Below are 21177 nucleotides of genomic sequence, written 5' to 3'. Positions count from 1 at the left end.
ACTGTACTAGACCACATGTTGAAAAACATGACTGTTCAAGCAGAAAGGCAAAGGCTTCAAAAAGATTCCTGTTGTGGTAATGTAACTTTTTATGTTTCTTCCCAATGAATATAGAATGGAAAGACAGAGGGTGATCTTTGTAGAATGTCTGGTTTTACTTGACAGTAATTAAAACTACATCAGCAATTCCATGTCCTTGAAAATTAAATCACAAGGCTTCAAAAGAAGTGTTAAAGATTTTAATTTGGAGGGAATTAGGAAGGCTATGAGGGGTATCCCACCATCGGAGAATGGTAGGATGCTGGTTTTGTATGCATGCATAGAGAAAGAGGAGACAGTACATTTTTTAAATGGTAGATGTAGCAATCTGCCTCACTTTCTACCCCAAATTCCCATGTCAATGGATGTAAATATTGTGCCTGAAATTTCCCCGTATAGTAGTCTGGGTAAGAAAATACATGGATTAGGTAGAAACATTTCATACCTTACAACAAAATTTATAATGACCACAGTAAAGTACAGTTATAGTCCATGCACGTATGTGACACCTTTCATTCTGCTAGATATGCTCCTTAATTCCTTGGCTAAATTCCCGCTGAGTTTTTAGTAGTGAAAGTGCAGGTGATGAGAAGAGCCTCTGTTTTGCTGATGAGATGCTGATGAGAATAGAAGGTCTAGGAATCTCCAAGATTTCATTTGTTGCATGGATACTTGATTTACTAACCAAGGAATAATCCATGACTGTATCAGTTGCTTTCTTAAGAAAAGAAATATCAACAGCCTTTTCACAGGGATACTTTTCCTTATCTGGCACCCCATTGAGATGCAAACCAACGCATGATACATAACTGGCTTTCAATGTAGCAGAATAACAAGGATGAAATAACCAAGATAAAAAAAGTTGAAGATGATACTTCAGTTGTTTTTTCCACTTTATTCCAGCATCTGGTTTCACAGCAACGGCTTTTTATACAGGATGAATCAGTGAACTTGCTGAGTTTGTACACATCCCCTTCTTTGCCCAACATTACCTTGGGACTTCCAGCAGTGCAACCTCAAATCAGTGTAAGTGACCAGCCTCAAGCCTTGTGTCCATTTTTGCTTCCAGAAAACCTGCTTTCTTACTATTCTCTTTTTTTTTTTTTTTTTTATTTTAGCATTTTGGAACGTAAGCAATTCACAGTAGGAACCAAACTTCTCTTTGCATTGCACAATGTCTGAACATTTATGGGCACATCTTGAAAGAAGTAACTATTCTTAATCGTAAATAAGTGCCAGTGAGGAGCTTATCTAAGTACAGGCCACATGCGTTGCATTTATGGCTGCAAATCAGATAACGGATTTCAGACATGGTGAGAAGTATATGAGGAGATCATTTACTGTAAAAGTTCAAATTATATGATCGCTCCTACCTGCTAGAGTACAGCACCTGTAACTTTTTATGAGATTCCAGTAGCAATCTCATGTGGAATGGAGCATAGTAGGGGAGGAATCTAATATTCCTTCAGCTAGGTTTGTTTTTTGAGTTGTGTGCCATCAATCAGATAGATAAAGTCAGTGATATGTGAACGACAGTATTTTAATAACAAGTTCTATTCATGTGCCCTTGTTCAGTCTGCAGCAATTTAATGTGATGTGTATGAAAACACAGACATGGTATGCATGGATATCCATGCTGATGGATAAGGATCTTTAGATCTAGACCATGTTACAGTAAACTATACGTGAAATCTGAGGCACAGAGGAATATCTGAAAATTTTTGCCTCTGGTTAAAACTTCCATTTTCTGATTTCTAGCAAAAATGCTAAAGTATTATAGAAGTCATGTGGTTGTTTGTGCAATGGAGTATAAATTCTGAAGAAAGTTTTGCTGGTTAAATTTTGTAGAAAGTAAATTGGTAACTTCTATAAAAATACAAGGGCTGTAAGTACAGCTTTCCATGGTGCAAAAAAAAATTAAATCTATACAGTCCACTGTGGTTTATAGCAAGTGCTACTTAATTTCTGTGCTGAACGTAGTTTCAAGTTAAAGTTTCATGTTATTTTATGGCTTTTTCAGTACATTACTGTTCTCACCAGTAATATATTGCTGCAGTCCCATATTTTAACATCAGATATAGAACTTTGCAAAGAAAGTTGCGTAAGCTTTAAATCAGTTCTGTAGAAGCCTTTCGTAAGATTTTTATAAGCGAATTATTGTTTTTATGGGATAGAAAAACTGAACTGACCATGAAAAGTAGTGCTTACTTTTCCAGACGATATCATCAAAAATTTCTTAGCTATTTCACAAAAAGTATAACTAGCTTCAAAGTAATTTTATGACATTAAAATTGAAATGAAAATATGTTTAATTTGCTTACTCAAATCATATGAGCTTTTGATGTGGCCAGCTAGCACCAAATATTACTTTTGGCATTAGGAAAAACAAAACAGCTGATTTATGCAAGTAATGTTTATTTCTGTTACCAGAATAAGCAGTCGCAAATTGAATGTAAAGTTTACTTTGGTGTTTGTTTTTCAGGGAAGGGTGATAGCAGAGTGTGAAGTAAGCATGCACCCAAAAAATATTAGTGAAAAGCTTGGTTTCCTTTATTAGAATCTGTGGAATTTAGATTGTCAGAGATACTGGTTTTACCATAACATACCATAGGCCGCTATCTGCAGCCCACAACATGCTTATATCTGTTAGGTTATTATTCTTGCTGTAAAAATTATTGTTCTGCTTTAGCTGCTTTTTTTAAGATTTATTTTTTTAACTAGACAAAGAACAAAGAAATGTAAAGTACATTTGCAATGCTGAAGGGCCAAAACTTCCAAAAGCTTTAAAACCAATAACTATGCAATTTATAAGGGCACTTCAAAATGCCACACACATGCAACAGCTCTTGATGGTTCTGTAGATGAGAGTTTAACTCTACAAATTTACTTTGCAAAGGGTAAAACTTATATTTGTGCTGTCCTTCAGGGAGTCAGGGAGTGCTCCAGGAAAAGTAATAGCTTCCCACTACTACAGGTAATTATTTTGTTTTACTAATTGGCTTGCTGTCTGATGGAAAGTTATGTGAAAAAACAAGCTTTGCCTCATCCAAACTCAATGGAAACTATTTCCTCTGATTCCCTATTTTCCTGTGCAGGAGGCTGTGGGAAGGTCTTGAGGAATTTTAAGGATAGGTCCTGTTTTTTCATTAATAATGTTCTAACTAGTAGTACCTTATGCTTTGGCTTTTACTACTGATTTTTTCCAAGTGGTTTCATTGCCCAGTTTCTCAGTGTTGCATTTAACTTGCATGTTCTTCCTCCCTTTTCATCTCACAGTCACAGTGTAAGATAGGGATGTTAACCTTTTCCTCTGTATGTGTTCATAAAGTATGACATAAGACCATCTAATCAAGCAGAGATAAACATGGCCAGGTCTATGAATAGCAGTTACCAGTGCCCTTGTTCTTTGACAGGCTTCATCATCATTCAAAGAAAAGCAGAAGGGGGAGACCCAGTCGCTCAGACAAGGAGTGGCCTTGGCTGGACAGTATGTGGGAAGCGTTCCTCCATCCTCAACTCATCCTCACGTTGCTTTGGAGGGAAAGCCAAATAGCAGCCACCAGGCTCTCTTGCAGCATCTGTTACTGAAAGAACAAATGAGACAGCAAAAACTTCTTGTGACTGGTAATGATCAAGGTTTCAACACAATAATAATCTAAGATGTTTTTAATGGCATTTGTATTCACATTAGATGTGATAATATAGATATTATACATCCTAACCATTGGGAAAACTGGAAGGGTGGGATTAAAAAGGGCAACCTCTTTGCTTTCCCCCATAGTGATTCTGCTGCAGTCTGTTAGCCTGAAAGAATTCAGTGATCACAGGAAAAAGAAAATGATTACTTCATCACATTCTTTTGTAGCTGCTGAACTTCCCAGCATGGTGAGGCACGTGGTACACATCCCACTGCATCAGTGCTGATGCTAAGTTCTGCAATATACACCCCTCTTCTCACTGAAAGCTCTCTCCTATTAGAACTATGTTGTTTTTCATATTGGAGTGAAATGTCCCTGTTTTGCAGGAGCGGTTCCTCTTCATCCACAGTCTCCTTTAGCAGCAAAGGAGAGAGTCTCACCTGGCATACGAGCTGCCCACAGACTGCCTCGTCACAGGCCACTGAATCGAACCCAGTCAGCCCCTCTTCCTCAGAGTACTTTGGCCCAGCTGGTTATCCAGCAGCAGCATCAACAATTTTTGGAGAAGCAGAAACAGTACCAGCAGCAGATCCACATGAATAAGGTGAGTCCCCAAAGTAAGGAATTTCCAGTGAATGTAAAGGTTGAAAACTTATAAGGGAGTTTAGGTATTGGTGCCATGTGGTCATGGACAGTAGACAGGTTCTTGCACGGTTATCTTGTTTATGAACAATTGGTATATACATTTGTATAGTTCTTCATTTTCAACTTCTGAAATATGCTACAAAGGTAATTTTCATTCTTGATGTCAGCAAGAAAACAATTCAACAAAATAGTGTTCAGAGCATCTTACAGGTTTAAATTACAGGTGGTTTCATGTTGAATGGTAAGTGATGCCTTAAGGATTACTAAATTTCTATCCAACTTTTTTATGCGCACTTTTGAGTTTCAGCAATTTTTCCTTTCAGCTGCCTTTGAATTGTATTTTAAGCTTCCTCATTGTGGACTACTGTGTGCAGTAAGTATATAACTCATCTAAACACAACCAGCTGATTAAATTTATCTTTTTTATCAGCTTTTATCAAACCAACTTTTTCTCTGTAAGTCAGAGAAAGTTCGTTATCTATATGGTGCTATAAATTTCCCATATAAGGGAGAAGAGAAGAATGTGCTATTGTTAACATCTGATACAGAGTTAACTTGTGCCCCTCTTTCCGTGCAGGCTAACACCTTATTATGGGGAGGGAGGGGGGAGAATAAAAGGGACCATGCATTAATAAACAAAGAGCAGCAGAATCTAAATAGCTTTATGAGAAGCTAATGCTTCTACAACAAATATGATGCTGTTCCCTGCTCTAAAATGAAGATACACAACTAATTAAATGTTTTCATCTAGAGAATGTTTTTCTGAACTTACTCCATAGATTTTCAAAAGTTATTTGCTGGAGCTCCACTAGTAATTCAGAGATATTAATCATTCATCTTCAGTTGTCTTCTTTTATTTGAGGGTTACATAATAACTATATATAAGAGGCAGTGGCAAAGAAGAAAAGATTAAAAGCAGCGTTCATCCCTAGTACCTAAGAAAAAAGAAAGAAAAAAAAGTCAATCCACCTTACTGGGTGAACTTCCCAGGGGGTACTGATTCTTTGGAATCTAGTAAGAGTTCCCAACAAAATGAGAAACAAACCTAGAGTTTAAGTACATAGTTTGTACAGTGGTTTGGTTATTAAATCTTGTCTTAATTAGGAAAAATGAAGACCAGAAAACTTCAAAGTTCAGAGCTGATCCTTGCATGTTAACCCCTCTCAGCTTGGGTGTTTTGATTACTCAACTAGGACTCCAGTTGGCTTTTCTTTGAGTATGCATTCCATATGTTTAATCAAGATGGCATATGTATATCTCATAGCCTCAGGTTTTGAAAATATTTCACCTGCCCTCAATTGTCTGAAGAGAAAAGAATTTTTACCAGTAAAGTAAATCCCAGTCTTTGTGCTGTTTTTGTGTATTTGCTACAAACCAATCAGTTCATGCATTCCTCACAAAGCAAAGAACCCCACTGACATGTTTTTGCTAGATAATATGCTTTTTTGACACAAATTCTACTAAAGCATTTGGAGATATTTGCTTTGCCATATAGGTACATTTGCCCTGAATCTCAAAATTAAACTTGAGTCATATAAACGTATTCCTAGTCACACAGGACTAGGAATGCATTGTGCCTCACAAGAGATAGCCTGGCCAAGGAAGTACAAAGGCTGCAGTTGGTTTGGGATAATGCTTGTTTCAGTGATTTTTTTTCCCCCTCAGTTAAAGTGTAATGAAAATGTATGTTAAGAAGCATAACTCCCTCTCATACTTGAAATACTCTTTCAGTTTCACATGGTTATATGTAATAAAGAGATAAAACAATTCCTTCTTGTAAAACGTAGTGAACAAATTTTTATTCTCTACAGTATAGGCTATACACATATGCAGATAATAGAAATTTAAATTTATCCTTAGTAGCTTCTCAGTCTCCTTTATGCCTACTCCCAGAGCAGCTAGCCTTCATGAGGAGCGCAGCAACTCATCAGAGCAGCAAACACCTAAAGAGGAGTAGGATCATGGTGCAGCCACAGAAGCGGTGGGTTATCAGAGGATGAGGGTGATTTATCAGACTTTACAGTTTGCAGCATTTAGTTTCTTCTACAGCACCTTTCTCAGAAGAACCGTTCTGATGAATAGCACTGAAAAATTACAGTGCTGTAATTATGTATCTGTCCTCTGCAAGTATACAGAAAGCCAGGGGGCTTTATTACAAACTTAAAAAGGAAACCTGATTTTTAAAACCTGGAATTTAAGGGTAGCCCATAGATGAGAGAGTGAGAAAAGATCAAATCATGGAGTAGATTTTAAGTACTAAATTTAAAAGTATATTCTTTAACTCTTTAACTTAAAAGTTCAGATCAAACACCTGTGCCTACATAAGGTTTATGAAGTCCTCCAGCATGGTGGAATATACCTTGTTCTATCTTAAAACTAGCCTCTATTCACAGTTGAAGTTATTTGTTCATCATATAATTTGCATGGCTTTACAATCGAACTTAACTCTGCAAAGCAGAGTTACTTGAACCTTAAAACAGTAGATATTCTAGACCATGTAGCAAAGCAACCCGGTGTCTTCTCATTTCTTAGGACAAGTTTGGGCATGTATCAAGTAAATACGTACACTTGCATTTTCTTTTAGTCTGTCTCCTAACCTTCTGTTATTAGGCTGTATAATGAAATCTGCACAGAGGTGTAATTCCCTCCTTTTCAATCATGAAAAATATAGGTGGGGTTTTTTTTAATAAGGTATACTCAAATATTCTCTTAAAAGTTTTTTGTGTGAAATACCACAACCATTTTAAGCTGACAACACTATGAAATGCCAGTTGATCAAGAGCTTAGAACAAGTTAGCATCTTTTTTTTCTTTCCAATTTCTCTTTCCTTTTTTCCTTATGTTTAGGACTTCGAATAATTAAGAATTTAATATAGTTCAGATGAACCCACTATTTGAATGTTTGCCCTGAAATAAGATTATACAGCATGCACCAGCACTCCCTGAAAAGTGTTCTTGGTCAGAGCATTTGGGCAGATGTATAGGTGTATCTTTCTGTAACAAAAAAAAGAGGAAGAGACCAAGTTTCTCTCCACCCCATTGGTCTTGTATTTCTCTTGTATTAAAAAAAAAACATTTATTTTCTTTAAGAAAATAATACATTTCGGCAGCAAGACAGTGCTGCTGTGAGGGTGATAACGAGCAAAATCTAACATAGGTCAGAGGTAAAGAATTCCCCTGGATTATTTCCATTCTGAAAAGAAGCAAATCATTTTCAAGAGATGTGCCTCTGTCCTTAATAACAAAGAAAAGATCCCCTATGGATTATTTCTGGTCAGCTGTCAGATGCCAGGCTTTTGATGTGGGAAACGGTATACCTCTCCACTGAAGTCTGGCATTTATACCTGCGGGATCTAGTATGCTGACCTTCTGAAAACATTCTGCAAATGTTCACATCCCATCCAAAAGTGGGTGGAAGCCCTCATTCCAGCTTTCTGGGGAAAAAATATTAATGAATGTGAAGTAACCTGAACTTCTCTTGTCTGAACGAAGATCGGCTTTGCCGTTGTCAGCTTTAATATACTTCTGTCCAAATGACAGCTTATTTCCTTATAAGGCCCTTTGATCACCATTGCAGATCTTCGTTTTACTCAATAAAGGGAGTCCGAAGTCTAAACCCTCTGGTTAAAATTATTGCAGTCAGGTAGCAAAAGACCACTACTACAATAAAAACCTTAAATTCTTGATGTTATTTTTGTATCTTTGTATCTAGAAACCCTTGACCCTTCCACTTGCAGAAAAAAAAGGGTAATTTTGATGTAAATAATATAAGTGCAAAGCCTGTAGCATATGTCTGTATTCAAGAAAATCTCAGAAATCATAATGTGAAAAGTGAACAAACCCCTCTGTCTTTTAAGGTCATTTTTTGTAACGTATGATGGATAAAATCCTGCCTCCACTGAAGCTAAAGTAGCACTGTCTTCACTCAACCAAGATTTTATTTGCTCAGTGTAGGAACCCTACATATGTTCTTAAAATAATCTATTCATAGCATTTTGACAATTTGTTTTTAATGGTAAAATCCTCCTCTGTATTGAAGTAGTAAAGGTTAAAATAATGCGGCAGTTGGTAGGATGCACTAAATTATGGGAACAGTATAGATAATATTAGAGCTTACATAAGGAGTACCTGAATTACAGTTTTCATTTCAGGCTGTCAGTTGGTTTAAAGCACATTTATAAATACATAAAAATATCTAGGAAGTGAAAATTTGTTAGTGCTTTGCATGGTGATCATAATTGACAAATATCTGCTAATAAAAAATGAAAAATAATATCTAAGGTTCTGTTGATGTACTGATGGAAAAAATAAGATTATTTGTTGTCAATAATAATATTGAAAAGATACAGTTAACGCCAGATTAATAATTCGCTCCTCTGAATAATACTTAATGAAATACAGATGACTGGATCAGATTCAGCTGGAGAAAATTAATATAGCTTCATTAAACATGTTACAACTGAGGTTTTAGTTTTCCAGCTTACACATCTGACTAGCACCTTCTGAAGGTGAGAGGTAGCACAGCTCTCCAAATACTGCTATCAGGCAGGCAATTATTTGGACAAAACTACAGCAACAGCTGACTGTGGAACTGAAAAATGCCCAAAGCCTTTTCTCCTTTGCTGAGAACTATTGTTTAAGCCATTAGGCAGAAGAATTATTTTGAAAGATACATTCCTTAGAAACATTGTACTACATGAGTAACAGAGACAACAGTAAGCAGATGCCAGGTTGTTTCAGTACAACTAGTGTACATCATTGGTCAAAGTAATATGAGATAGTCATAGGAGAGAAGGAGAAAAAGTGTTTCGTATGTATGTACAGGAGTTTGTAGAAATAGCCACCATGTATTTAAAATGAAGAATTAATTGAAGAAAGAAATGTAGGGGTTGTTGTTGCGGGATTTTGTGCTATGTGTCTTTGTAAAGATGTTTTATTTAAAATACTGTATTTTACAAGAGCTTATCATTACAAAGGAGAAACGAAGGCAGGGGCTGTAACTGAAGGATCTATATAATGATTTGTTGCAATCTCCAGGCTATTTAGTCTTCCACTTTTCTGTACAAGCAAACAGGTTAGATTGTGTTTGATTGGACTCTTGTAGTTATACAGTGGAACTGACGTCTGTAAGTGCTTCCTCTCCTGCTGCCACTATTTTCTTTGGCTCATGCATGTCCCTAACAGTTTAATTTCCTGAAAATAGAAGAAAATAAAATATATAGGTTACATTAGCATGAAGCCATTTTTCTGAGTGACTCCTTTAGTTGGAATAGCGAAAACAATGAAGTGTACTGGTTAAAGAGACCAGTCTGTACAGCTCTAAGTTATTAGTGAAAAAAAAGTAGGGGTTTTAAATGTAGCCTTAGTAAAATTCAGGTTAATCAATCATTTTTCCAAAATGAAAAATATGCATTAACATAAGGAGAATCCAGCATGTACCTACAGATAAATTCAGAGAAAAAGTGGTAAGTGGGGATTTAAAGATTTAAGCATTAAGTGTAAGCAGAAGTATCCAGCAGTGAAAGGACCTGAGCAGTGTTTCATATAAGACTCATTTTCTGCTATGGAATCCAGCTTTAGCTAGAGAGGTAAGATAGAAATACTGACTCTAAACTCCAAATATGTAATTTTCCACACTACTACTAGGAGATATAATATAAAATCAGATATTTCTGACTCAGAAGAACTGACCAATCTCTTGGTAATGCTACTGATGTAATTACTGGAATAAGATGGGGCCAAGCTGCCTTTAAAAAACAGTTTAACAAATAGGAAAGCATGGTTGATAGTGATACAGGGAAGGCATTCAGCTGTGGCTTAGCAGACTGAGCAGCAGCAGTGGTTTTCAGGTTTGGGGTCTGTCCCTCCCACCATGCCATCCACTTGTTTTTATCATTCTCCATCATAGGAGAGGACAGGACATAAAAGTGAAAAAGCATAAAAGAAAGGAGAGCAGTAATGAGCTAAATATGTGTCTTAACTTTTCTAGTAAGTAATGGTAAAAATTGGGGGTTATTTTTCTCTTCTCAGTATATTTGACCTTGGAGATACAAATCAGTATTTGCTTGAAATCAAGTGGTCAGTTGAATAAATGGTAATTACTCACTTGACCCCACAGATGCTTGCTCACATCTCTAATTTGTATCTCTTTCAATAGAGTGGGGATTTTTTCAGTTTGTGTTTTGAGGACTACATCTGGACTGGTTTGGAATGTATTTGCTGCATCTTAAATAGTAAAACATAATCTGTACTTGATTGCAACACTCATATCTGGCACCTCAGCAGAGCTTTACAATAGATGTTAGTGGTGTAAAACCAGTATTGTCTGGGTAGCTATGTGGTATCATTTTGCTTAAACTAAGATACCTGTACCATGCATGACAAAAGCTGTAGTCTCTCCAGTCATAGACAGATCTGTATGTGATATCTTTGTGCCACAGGAGAAGGACTGGCACCAGCTCTTTGTCACCGCTCCTTTGTTGCCTTTCAGTGCCACCTTGCTTTGATGGATAGAGATGCTTATGTGAACATTTTGTAATTTTCTTATAACAAAATATTAACCATATCACTATTTTTTTTTTAGGACTTAGGAGTTCCGTTATTATTTTGTGTTGTAGAAATTAACGGTAATATAGTTATGTAAAGTTCTACATTTATGTTCAAGTATGAAAGGAGCCCAATTTCTCTTTATTACCAGCTGTAACAGTGTAACAGATGTGTATTGTTTTCATTCTTCTGCCTTATTTTTAGTTTAGTGTTTCCATATAGCACTCTCTACATACATGGTATTTTCTACTGAAGAGTAACAAATGACTTTTGCTTAAGAACTTTGGTTCTGTTTTGACCTGCACATTAGTATTTTAGCAATTCATGGCTACATGGGCTTGCTGTGGATTCAATTTTGTCAGTGCAAATCTAGCATTTCTTTGTGTTTGGCATCAGTGAAAGGAGTCGGTAACTGTTCCCCCATTCTTTTTCCAGATGCTGTCTAAGTCCATTGAGCAGCTGAAGCAGCCTGGCAGTCACCTGGAGGAAGCTGAAGAAGAGCTTCATGGAGATCACTTGATGCAGGAAGAGCGAGCTCCTGCCAGCGGGGCCAGCATTAGGGCTGAGAGCAGCAGTGCTGGTGTGGATAACAGAATAGGACAGCAGGTGGGGGCTGTGAAAGTCAAAGAGGAGCCACCGGACAGTGATGAGGATGTTCAGACCCAGCAAATGGAATCTGGGGAGCAAGCTGCTTTTATGCAACAGGTAATAGGCAAAGATTTAGCTCCAGGATTTGTAATTAAAGTTATTATCTGAGCATCACATGCATTTTCTAGGCTTTGGTAAGCAGTTGTGTTTTGATTCACTGATCTAGCAAATCCTGATTTACTTTCAAAGAATCTAACAAAGGCAGAAGTGTTGTATGCACACTTGAAAACATAGTGAATCTCATCCTTATGGCCACTAATTGAGAAAATACCTGTTGCAGTCACTTTATATAAATCTTTGCATAATAGGTGATAGACTTTGTATTAGCCCAGCCTTTGTATTACATTACATTGCTTATTTCTAGTGAAAGAGAACTCGTATCACCTAGCTTGTTGAGATCAGCAATTGCTGGAATTAGTTTCCAGTCCTGATTAATGAAACATTCTCCTTCTCTGATTTTGAATCCTCTGACTTTTGCTTTCAGCTGTCTGTATATACTGTATCATACTGTAGTCTTGAACACTGTTAACCTTAGGGTACTTTTTCTTCAGTAGACATGTATTGACTGCTATATCAGTGGTCCCAGGCTGGTGTATAAAGTTTAAATTAGAGAAAAGATGGATGCAATTTACAAGGTGGATGTAGAGGCAGGCAAGGCACTGTTTAAAATTGCATTGTTTTCTTTCTTTGCACTGCTTAGTTAATTTTTCATTCTGTCTTATTTGATGATGCCATCCACAGAGACAATTTTAAATGCAGCAGATGCAAGTACTGGCGAGAAGCAAAAGGCAGCATTAGGTTGCAGTTATTAGGATATTGCAGGGAAAGCACAGAATTGTTATCGTTATCAACTGATACCTATCGCTTGTTTGTTATTTTAAATAAAGACTAATCATACAATATGGCATAACCTTTACTGCTAGGTCTCGGGGACAAATACAAAAATAACAACTGTCCATAAAATGCCAACTCGGCAAAAGGAGACTTCAGCTTGTTGGCGAGCTGGAAGGCGCAGTGTATGTGTGCAGCCAGCGTGCTGGCATCCCTTTCCATTGCCATCCGCTCAGGCAGGGCTAGGGTGAATGCAGTGGAAGGCCCTGTTTGTTTAAGTCGATACTTTGTCAGGTCCCGCTGTTCTGCAAAAAAAGTGATTTTGGGGGGGGGGGGGCAGGAAATGCCTTATGGAAACAGGAAGCCCAAGTGATTCATGTGCTGAGGAATGCGGGGCGGGGGGGGACAGGGCAGTGCTCCCTCTGTTTTTAAAGGCACTCTATGAATTGATTTATTGTCAAAGAAAATAACAAAGCGAGTAGGGAAATTGTTAAGGAAGCTTTCCAGTGAAACATTTCCTTCATATTCCCTTTTGATATGTTTACCTTGTTTTATAGGTTTACTTTTGTTAAGCTAGTTAAAGATTCGTTGTATTAAGATCCCCTTTAATATGGGTAATCCCAAACTGACCTGGAATCCTTGTCAGGGTTTTTTTTTCTATTGAAAATATTTATATTTCTAAAGCTGAGGTATTTTAAGGTGCAGTATCCTGTTTCAAGAAAGATAGCTGTTTTGCCAAATGTAGAAATTGTTCTAAAATATATTATTAGCATGTGTTGTTTACATTATGCTGTAATACTATTAAATCACTTATAAAATGTTGCAGCTTCTGAAGATACATTATCCTTTTTCCTAGAAGGTCTCCAAACAAATGTCTGAATAGTTGCTGTTAATATGAAAGGCTTCCTTAGATAGAAGAGATTTATTGATTGAGAAAAAAAACAGGTGATATTTATGTGTGCTTCATATTTGAAAAGAAGCCTTTCTTCATCTTGGATGAAAAAAATCACATACACATTCAAAAGGTAATGGAGGAGTAAAATTAAATGGTTTTCCCATTCTGTAAAATTTTAATTTTCTTTGAAATCTGACTAACTTCAGCCTCATCAAAATGGGATAGTGCATCTTTTAAAATACATTTTATTTGGGGAGAAACTTGCAAATGAGAAGAGTTTTGTACAGTATCACTTCAAAGACATATATTCACAAAAGACGAGATATTTTTATAGTGTCATTCTGGTGAGAAACCCCAATACATTAGTGGACTTTAATTTCAGAATCTTTCAAATTTGGATAAAATTTAAAACCTGGAACCAGTGAAAAGGAAAACTGGGTTTAAACAACCACATTTCTAATTGATTATTGTCTCTTACATTTTAAATCTACTGTATTTATTATAATTTACACCCTTAGAGGTGATCTCTTGTTTTGTGTTGTAAATATATTCTGTTTGTATGTTCCCTTTTTTTGCCTTCTGATATAAGTCTCTTCCTTTCTCAAATAAAGGTTTTTTTTTTAAAAGATCACCTTTCAGATATCTGACTTTGTGTAAATTTGATAACTTAGTTGTGCTTTTGCTTCATATAACCAAATACGTTCGCCACACAGTGTTGAAACAATTCAAGCTTTCAGGAGCAAGGTTTTAATTACACTATTCTTACAATAATTACACAAAGTCTTTTTTTTTGGTCTCTTGTTTTATCCTGCATCAGCCATCATAAGTTTTAGTGAATGTGGAGCAGTATTGATGCATGTTCATTTTCCCATCGTGGCATCTGTCTTGAACATGTGATCATATATCACCATACAGGAAAGGTAAAGGTGAATCCCAATTTCTTAGCTCGTAATTATCTAAAATTTAGATGAACTGAAATAATTTTCCTTATTTTTCCAACTTGCCTAGAGCCCAAAACATGCTGAGCTGAGCTGAGCGTCTACTGATCTCTGATATTCCTCAAGACCTTTGCAAAACTAGAGTCCGCATGTAAATATGCTGGGGAGGAGGAAATCCTCAAACTTTGCAGATGTTAAAGCAACTGCACGAGGCAGTGAAGTCCTACTTTAGAATACCACCTTTAAAGTCCACCTTTAGAGTAACACCTAGCCCTTCCATGAAGATGTTAAATGCTTTGTGACATGTCCTGAGCTTTGCTTCAGATCTAGAGAGAGTTTATCCCATTAGCAGCATGTCCCTATTGTTACTGTACATGAATTGTTCCTACCAAGAGTTCAGAAAATTGTTACATTCTAGCTCTTCTAACAGTTCATTTAACTTGCAAAGGCTCTTAACAGCTCTGATTCTGGTACAAATAGTACTAAAATAAAATGGTTTCAGCAACATAAATATGTAAGAATAAATATTTCTGTAAATCAAATGTGATAATTTTCACTAATATAGCAGCAAACTAATGTTTCGTCAGTAATACACCCCCAAAAATAGGTAAAAAGTCAAGTTTTAGCTTAGGAAAGATTAAAGCTAGCATTAACAGAATAAACAATAGGGCAAGCAGTGCAATAATGATATAATGTATTTAGAACCTTGTGTCTATAAGTAAATCATGCTTTCAACAGGGATTTTATTGAGATGCCTTTTGTTTAAATACTTACGTTGGAATTAGAAGAATGTTTTCAATTTACATTCCTGGTTTGGAGGCTATACCTAGATTTTATTTTTTTTTTTAATTATTTGTTTACTATGCATCATACCACCCATAATGAAGAAAATAAATAATCATAGTTGAATACAATTCACAAGTCTTACCTTCTTCCAGTTTATTCTGTCCTGTTGTCCAAAAAATAATGCCAGTGTAGCTGCTAATTTAGAATTACTACTAAGCGAGGGAAAATGCTTCATAATATTTACGTACTCAAGACAGACACATTACTCAAATGTAGGTACTGTAACATTAGCCTTTTTTTCATTTTCTGGCATTAATGAAATAGGATTAAAAGCCAGTTCCTTCAGGAAAGCAGGAGCACTCCAGACACTACCACCACTCATCTTTCCTATTCAGAAAATCATTTGTGCACTGTCTTCGTTCCATCTTCATTATCATCAGGATCCCTAAGACTTAATCCATGTTACTTAAGCCACTATACCCCGTTTTTATCTTCACTGGCATTCTGAGGTAAAAATCTATAAACGTTAATCCCAAACACCAACCTAAAAATGTTTACTTATTTCTCTCCCTATGAACACTTCACAATTTGCAGCCAAAATTAGCTAAGCCAAGTTAATTTCCTTATTGTACTCTGTCCCACTAGCAGCATGTACTACTTATCCACTTAAGAAATGTTTGTTTGCTTTTCATTTATTTGTTTAGTTTCTGATTTCCTTATGCAGTTCCCATTATCTGGGTGGTAGCGGGGCTTCTGTTACCTCATTGCTCAGTGGAGGAATATAGTTTTAGAATGTTGAATGCTGAATTGCTGTTTGGGCAAAGAGAAGATGAGCATCCTGGATAAATTATCATCTCTGCACTACAGCAGTAATCCCAGTGATTTTTGTAGAATTTTACCACTGTAATTGGTAGACACCATACTTTGCATTTGGTAGGCTTAGTGCTTTGCTTTTGTTCTTTGGGTTTTTTTCCTCTTCTCTTTCAGCCTAATTTGGAATTCGATTTAAAAGCCAAAAATACAGTTAGCTCACACAGCCAGTGGAAAACATGGGTTTCTTGGCCATGCTTACTCACTCACACATACAAACAGGACTGAGAAGGGGCATCCTTTGGCCTTGAATGGCCTTGGTCCCCATTTACGGAGCCCAAGTGTCACACTCCTTTTGCTTATTTTTATTCCAGACCCATAACCCATCTATCCCATAGAGGCCAACTTCTACCTGTGGACACGCACAGCTGTTAGAGACCCCATGGGTTATTTCATCAGTATCTGAGAGTTAAAAGCATACCAGCTTAGTAACTTGAAATCATTCAGGAGTGTCTAAGTCTCTATGGTGACTGCACAGGTGCCTTAGTCACTAGAGTTGTTTTGACAGATCAGATAACTTATAAGTGATCTAGTGCCTTAAATAGCTGACTAAATGAGATGGTTTGAATCTGGCTGTGAAGCCTTTGTTGCATTTGTATTACTTTACTTTCCATAGTTGCCTTGAATTAACTTAAATATAAGGGAGGTTTGTTGGAGGATATGCTGTTAAAAGAACCCTTCTGCACATTTGGTCTTTCCAAGCTGGTAGCATGTTACAACATTTTTGGTCTTGAGAAGTGCTGTGAAGGGTAGGATAAATGGAAATGGAAGTTTTGAACAATGTCAAACTTCCAAGTAAACCTTTCTGCACCTCTCCTCCCTCCTAAATGAGATTGCCACCAGAGTCTTACATATACCAGCTCAGCTATACTTAGTTGTCTCTTTTAACTGCATAACCAGTAAGAGAGGCACTAACCCTGTACCCTTCTGCTCTTCCTCAAGTCCATGGGTGCACAGTCTCAGTACAACCCTGACATAACACAAGCTGGCGTTACGATTTCAGGGATCAAACTTGACTGACTGGATGGAGCGAGTGGACAGGGTGCTGTGTAGTTGGAGTTGCTTTGTGAATTTTTTTCATTCATCTACATGAGGGGAAGCCCCATCTGAATATTTAGCCACCGTTCTATCATCTCTACTCTTAAGAGCCTGTCCATCTTTATCAAGTTTTTAACTGTGGTCTTTAAATTTATGCTACAAGAAGAAGAATTCTTTTTACATTTTTAATGCCAATTTTATGTGAACATGCAGAATAATGAGAACAATTACAATTAATTATTCTTTCCCGGTTGGATTTGAAAATTATCCTTTTTTTTTTTTCCCCAGAAAGTATCACATGTACTTTCTTAATGATAGCCAAGGAAATTGGTGTTTTTTTTGTTTGTCTCGGATTGTAAACTTTAAGTTACAGAAGGCAGTGAGACTTGATTTATCACATAATTAAATCAAGAACTGAACTGTCTGACTGACTATGTGGCATTAAATAAATCATAACGGAATTGTATCATTTCACTGGTACCTGCATAGAATGACGTTGATGAGGCTTTTATTTTTCAATCAAAAATTTTTTATAGTTGTTTTCCTCCTTCAGATACTTAGGATATAGCACCTTGTTACTTTTGCTACTGCTTCATCTCGTCAGAGAGAGCAGCCTGTAAGGAGACTGCTGGGGCAATGCTAGGCAAAATCACTTAATCAGGGGTACATAGCTGGCATGAATCAGGTCTGTAAATCCAGATCCCAGTAATTACCATTTCACATTTTGACAGTCAGATGATACTATTTTCATACCATTGGGCAATTTATCATTTCCTGTATCAGACAGCACAGGGTTTTATTGTTATTGAAGAGGATTATGTGTTCTTGGAAAGCTGCTTCTTTAAATGCTTCATTTTTTGAAGAATTCTGGTTTGATCTCTGAATGTCTCTCTGTCAGACACACACACACACACACACACTAAAGTTTTCATTTCTTTTCCTTCTCATACACTATGAGAGTGAATAAATGCACGCCTCGGTATGCTGCTGGCTAAATCTTCATAAAGTTCTGTTGTTTAATGTCCTGGAAGAGCAGCTCGACCTGAATCCCTTTGAGACATAGGTGCTCTAATGCAGAAAGCAGTGCATAATCTGTTTTCTCTCATGTTCTGGCCTGTGACCTTTGGATTCCAGGAAGCCAAGGAGGTCTTTCTGTTCATACTGCCTGTATTTCCTCAGAAAAGGGCCTTGTGAAAATTACAGCTGTGAGATTGCAGCAAAGCAGCAATGGCAAGGGCTTAAGAAGGCTTTGCTCAGGTTCTCTGTAAAGCAGCTAGGGAAGCATGGAGGATTCCGTTTTCAGCCCTTTACTTAGTCTTTTCCTTTTGCTCCCATCAAGAAGGAAACCATGGTAGTTTTTTAGGTGGCGGCTGGCAGATTTTTGAAGCAGATCTCTATTACTGAACAGACCCATAAGAAGCACAGGGCAGAAGTTCTGTTGGGAAATGCTCCCCCCACCGTGTGCACAGAGGGATAGCTACCAAGACCAGCTGCTTCTACAGCTTACTCTCCTAGAACTTCCTCTACTGAAAATACAAGTTGAAGAGTTACTACACATCAGAAAGCATGGCTCCACTCAGCTACCTGACTGCACACAGGGACAGGTGGTGATCAGGTTTTCCTCATTTCTCACCCGTTTTGATCCATTTTGCCTTAGGGCATCAAAGGCTCCCAAGCTCAACAGCACATCCCCTGACATTTTTCTTTCTAGAACTTTTTTTTTGATGAATTTGTACAAGTCTTACTTTTCTATTAGTTTCTGCATAGATTTCAGCTTTCTGAAGCTACTTACTCAATACAGAGAACTTCAAAGCTTCTCTGTTGGTGTTTCTGGCAGAAAAAAAAAAATGGGTAGTGCCAGCCCCACAGGCACAGCCCAGGGACACCTGACTTCTATGGCTCTGATTCGGCTATCAATCAGGGGTGTTGGATCTAGATGATCTTAAGGTCCTTTCCAACACTAACCATTCTATGTGTCTATGATCTCCACGCTCTGAGAAGCAGCACAAGACCAGCAAATAAAAAAGGATCAGGAACAAGATTCATTCCTGCAGGAAGAGGCTGAAAATGAGCATGGCGACTGTTCTTATCCATATTGATGGGTAATGCAGTAACTAAGCAAGCTGCTCGTTTTCCCAAAACAATTGAGTGCTTTCAAGTTAAATACTATTATATGTCACTACTGTAGTAGCTCAGACTTCAATTTAAAAGAAATAATCCTTTCTTTCACCTCTCTGGCCCTTTCCCTCCAGCTTTTAATGAAGGAAAAGGATTCAAAGTACATGAACTCATTTTCAGGTTTTTCTTTTTCTGCTTTCAAGATGTGAAATCAGTTGACACACAGCACACTCAAAGATGCAGAGGGTTCGGTCTGGTGGGTTACCACCCACAGCATTTGTGAAGCTGCTGTCATAAAGGTGAGCTGCAGGTAGTCAACACAGAGAGACAGTTTCACAGCAGTTTCCTTCATGGATTTGAGTTTCAGTACCAAGTCCTAGAGGCCATGACTAAGTGGATCATTTGAGCCTGGAAGAATACTCTGAAATTAGATAGTCAGTGATAGAAAGAAGTCAGCGCCTGGTTCTCTTTTACTGTCATGGCCACCTGCACATTTAATGTCATTGCTAAAGGCTGAATATTAACTTATAGACTAGTACTCAAAGTGAGTTAGGTGCATTAGTGAAGAAAAATGTTTGGAAGCTCCTTACCAGCATTAGCTTTACTGTGTCTGCCTGATCTTCTGCATGATTACTTCAGCAAGTAGTTAAGGAAATCACAAGACAAAGCACTTAATGCTTGATGTATAGCAAGTTATTATTCACATGCTTCTGGTATTTCCTATTTTTACTTTCTTCTGATTTAATATGGGTGCCAAGTATTGAAAAGAAAAAAGAAAAAGAAAAAGCAGACTTTTCAGGTGAAGGGTTTAGAAATGGAGGAGGATTTGGCATGTCAGAATGGAGGGGCACAATCCCACTGAGGTTAGTTGCATTCAACCTGCAGAATTCCTTTAAATGCAACAGTAGCTTACATCAAGAAATACCAATATATACATATTCTGCTCTTTTGTGTCACAAAGTTCATCCCTTGAACTGAGAACTTGAGCCTAACGAAACAAGGAGATTCGAGGCCCAAAGATGACTGCACAGCTGAGATACTCTATGCAAAAGCAGGAGCTGCAAAGTAGTTCTGTCAGCTGCTACCAGAAAAACAGACTTTTCAGCTATTGCCTTCTCCACTGATCACAATCAGTGCTGTTGCATCAGCAGTGAACAACTACTGGTCACTACTGCTGCATATTTGCAAAATCAGAACAATTACACCCAAAGCTACCACAACCTTTCTCCTCTTTGGCAAGTAACTCCTCAGCAGAAGCTTCCCCAGCCCCTCCTCTCCCGTGGCTGTCCTGCTGGTGTACCAGCCTCTCTGCCAAGTACTCCAGATTTCCCCCATTTTTGATGCAGAGACATAAGAGATCTTGGGAAGGGCTATGAGCCTTCAATTACCATTGGTTTAAAGATGTGCTTGGCCACCCCATGGCAGGGTTCACTTATGCCAGGTAAGAGATGGTGCCTGGAGGCCAAGACCAGCTGGGGAGCAGGAGGAGTGGATGGAGGGGTGTTCTCCTCACTCCACCACTGCTTTGGGAATGATGGTGGGGAGAGGCAAAGGATGTGAAGCAGCAGCTGTAAAATGTCTTACGGGTCACCTTTTAACTAGTCTTGAGAGACCTCCTTGGCTTGGAAGGCAGCTCTGTCCCCTCCCCCTCTGTAGGATGACTCTACCTCAGTCAGAGGCTCCGGGTTTCTTACCTTCTGCAAAGAACTTTCTCTATTGTCCTTGTTCTCAGAAGACAAGGTGGTCACGAGGGATTAACTGCTTTGCCTATCAACTGATCATTATAAGCCGTTGTATAGAAAGTTCAGGCAAAATAATGTACGTTGAAATGCACTGATGCTTTCAGGGAACAGAAGAGTTCAGACAGTTGAAGAAATGTTGCTTAAGAAGAACAAAAAGCTCTGCCATCTGCTACCAGCCTAAGTCGTTGGTTTTCACTTTCCTGTCATTGCTATCTCCTTTAACAATCGTAGATTCACTGTTTCAAGCTTTCCTGATCAAATAATGGAGATTAGTTAATAGAGAAAGCATTCAAAGGAGCAGAGAATCAAGTCCCAATTCCTAGTTCTCCGTCTCAAATCTCACTTCAATATCCTGAGAAATACTGTGACTGCTAAAGATTGATCCAAGGCTACCAGTGTTCTGTCATATGTCTTACACTGCTTTTCAAAGGTAATCTGACATTT

General features: G+C 37.7%; 1 protein-coding gene across 3 annotated transcripts in view; it reads left to right on the top strand.

The window, feature by feature from the left end:
* HDAC9 (histone deacetylase 9) overlaps window positions 1-21177 on the top strand; it is a 385460-nt gene that overhangs the window by 190783 nt on the left and 173500 nt on the right. For 2 of the 3 annotated variants that reach the window (XM_061469205.1, XM_061469206.1), the window contains exons 9-13: window positions 943-1065; window positions 2966-3013; window positions 3453-3663; window positions 4064-4281; window positions 11303-11572. In XM_061469205.1, coding sequence (XP_061325189.1) covers window positions 943-1065; window positions 2966-3013; window positions 3453-3663; window positions 4064-4281; window positions 11303-11572 — 870 coding nt within the window. Of the gene's footprint in view, window positions 1-942; window positions 1066-2965; window positions 3014-3452; window positions 3664-4063; window positions 4282-11302; window positions 13873-21177 lie in introns of those variants that run through there. The other variant, XM_061469208.1, reaches the window with a different exon arrangement.

The sequence above is a fragment of the Pezoporus flaviventris genome, unplaced genomic scaffold (genome assembly GCF_033815535.1).
Source record: "Pezoporus flaviventris isolate CSIRO_AGI_PZ_B2104156 unplaced genomic scaffold, CSIRO_AGI_Pfla_v1 ptg000055l, whole genome shotgun sequence".
Lineage (NCBI taxonomy): Eukaryota > Metazoa > Chordata > Aves > Psittaciformes > Psittacidae > Pezoporus > Pezoporus flaviventris.
The sequence above is the reverse complement of the archived record's forward strand: the minus strand, read 5'-3'. Positions and strand labels throughout refer to the sequence as shown.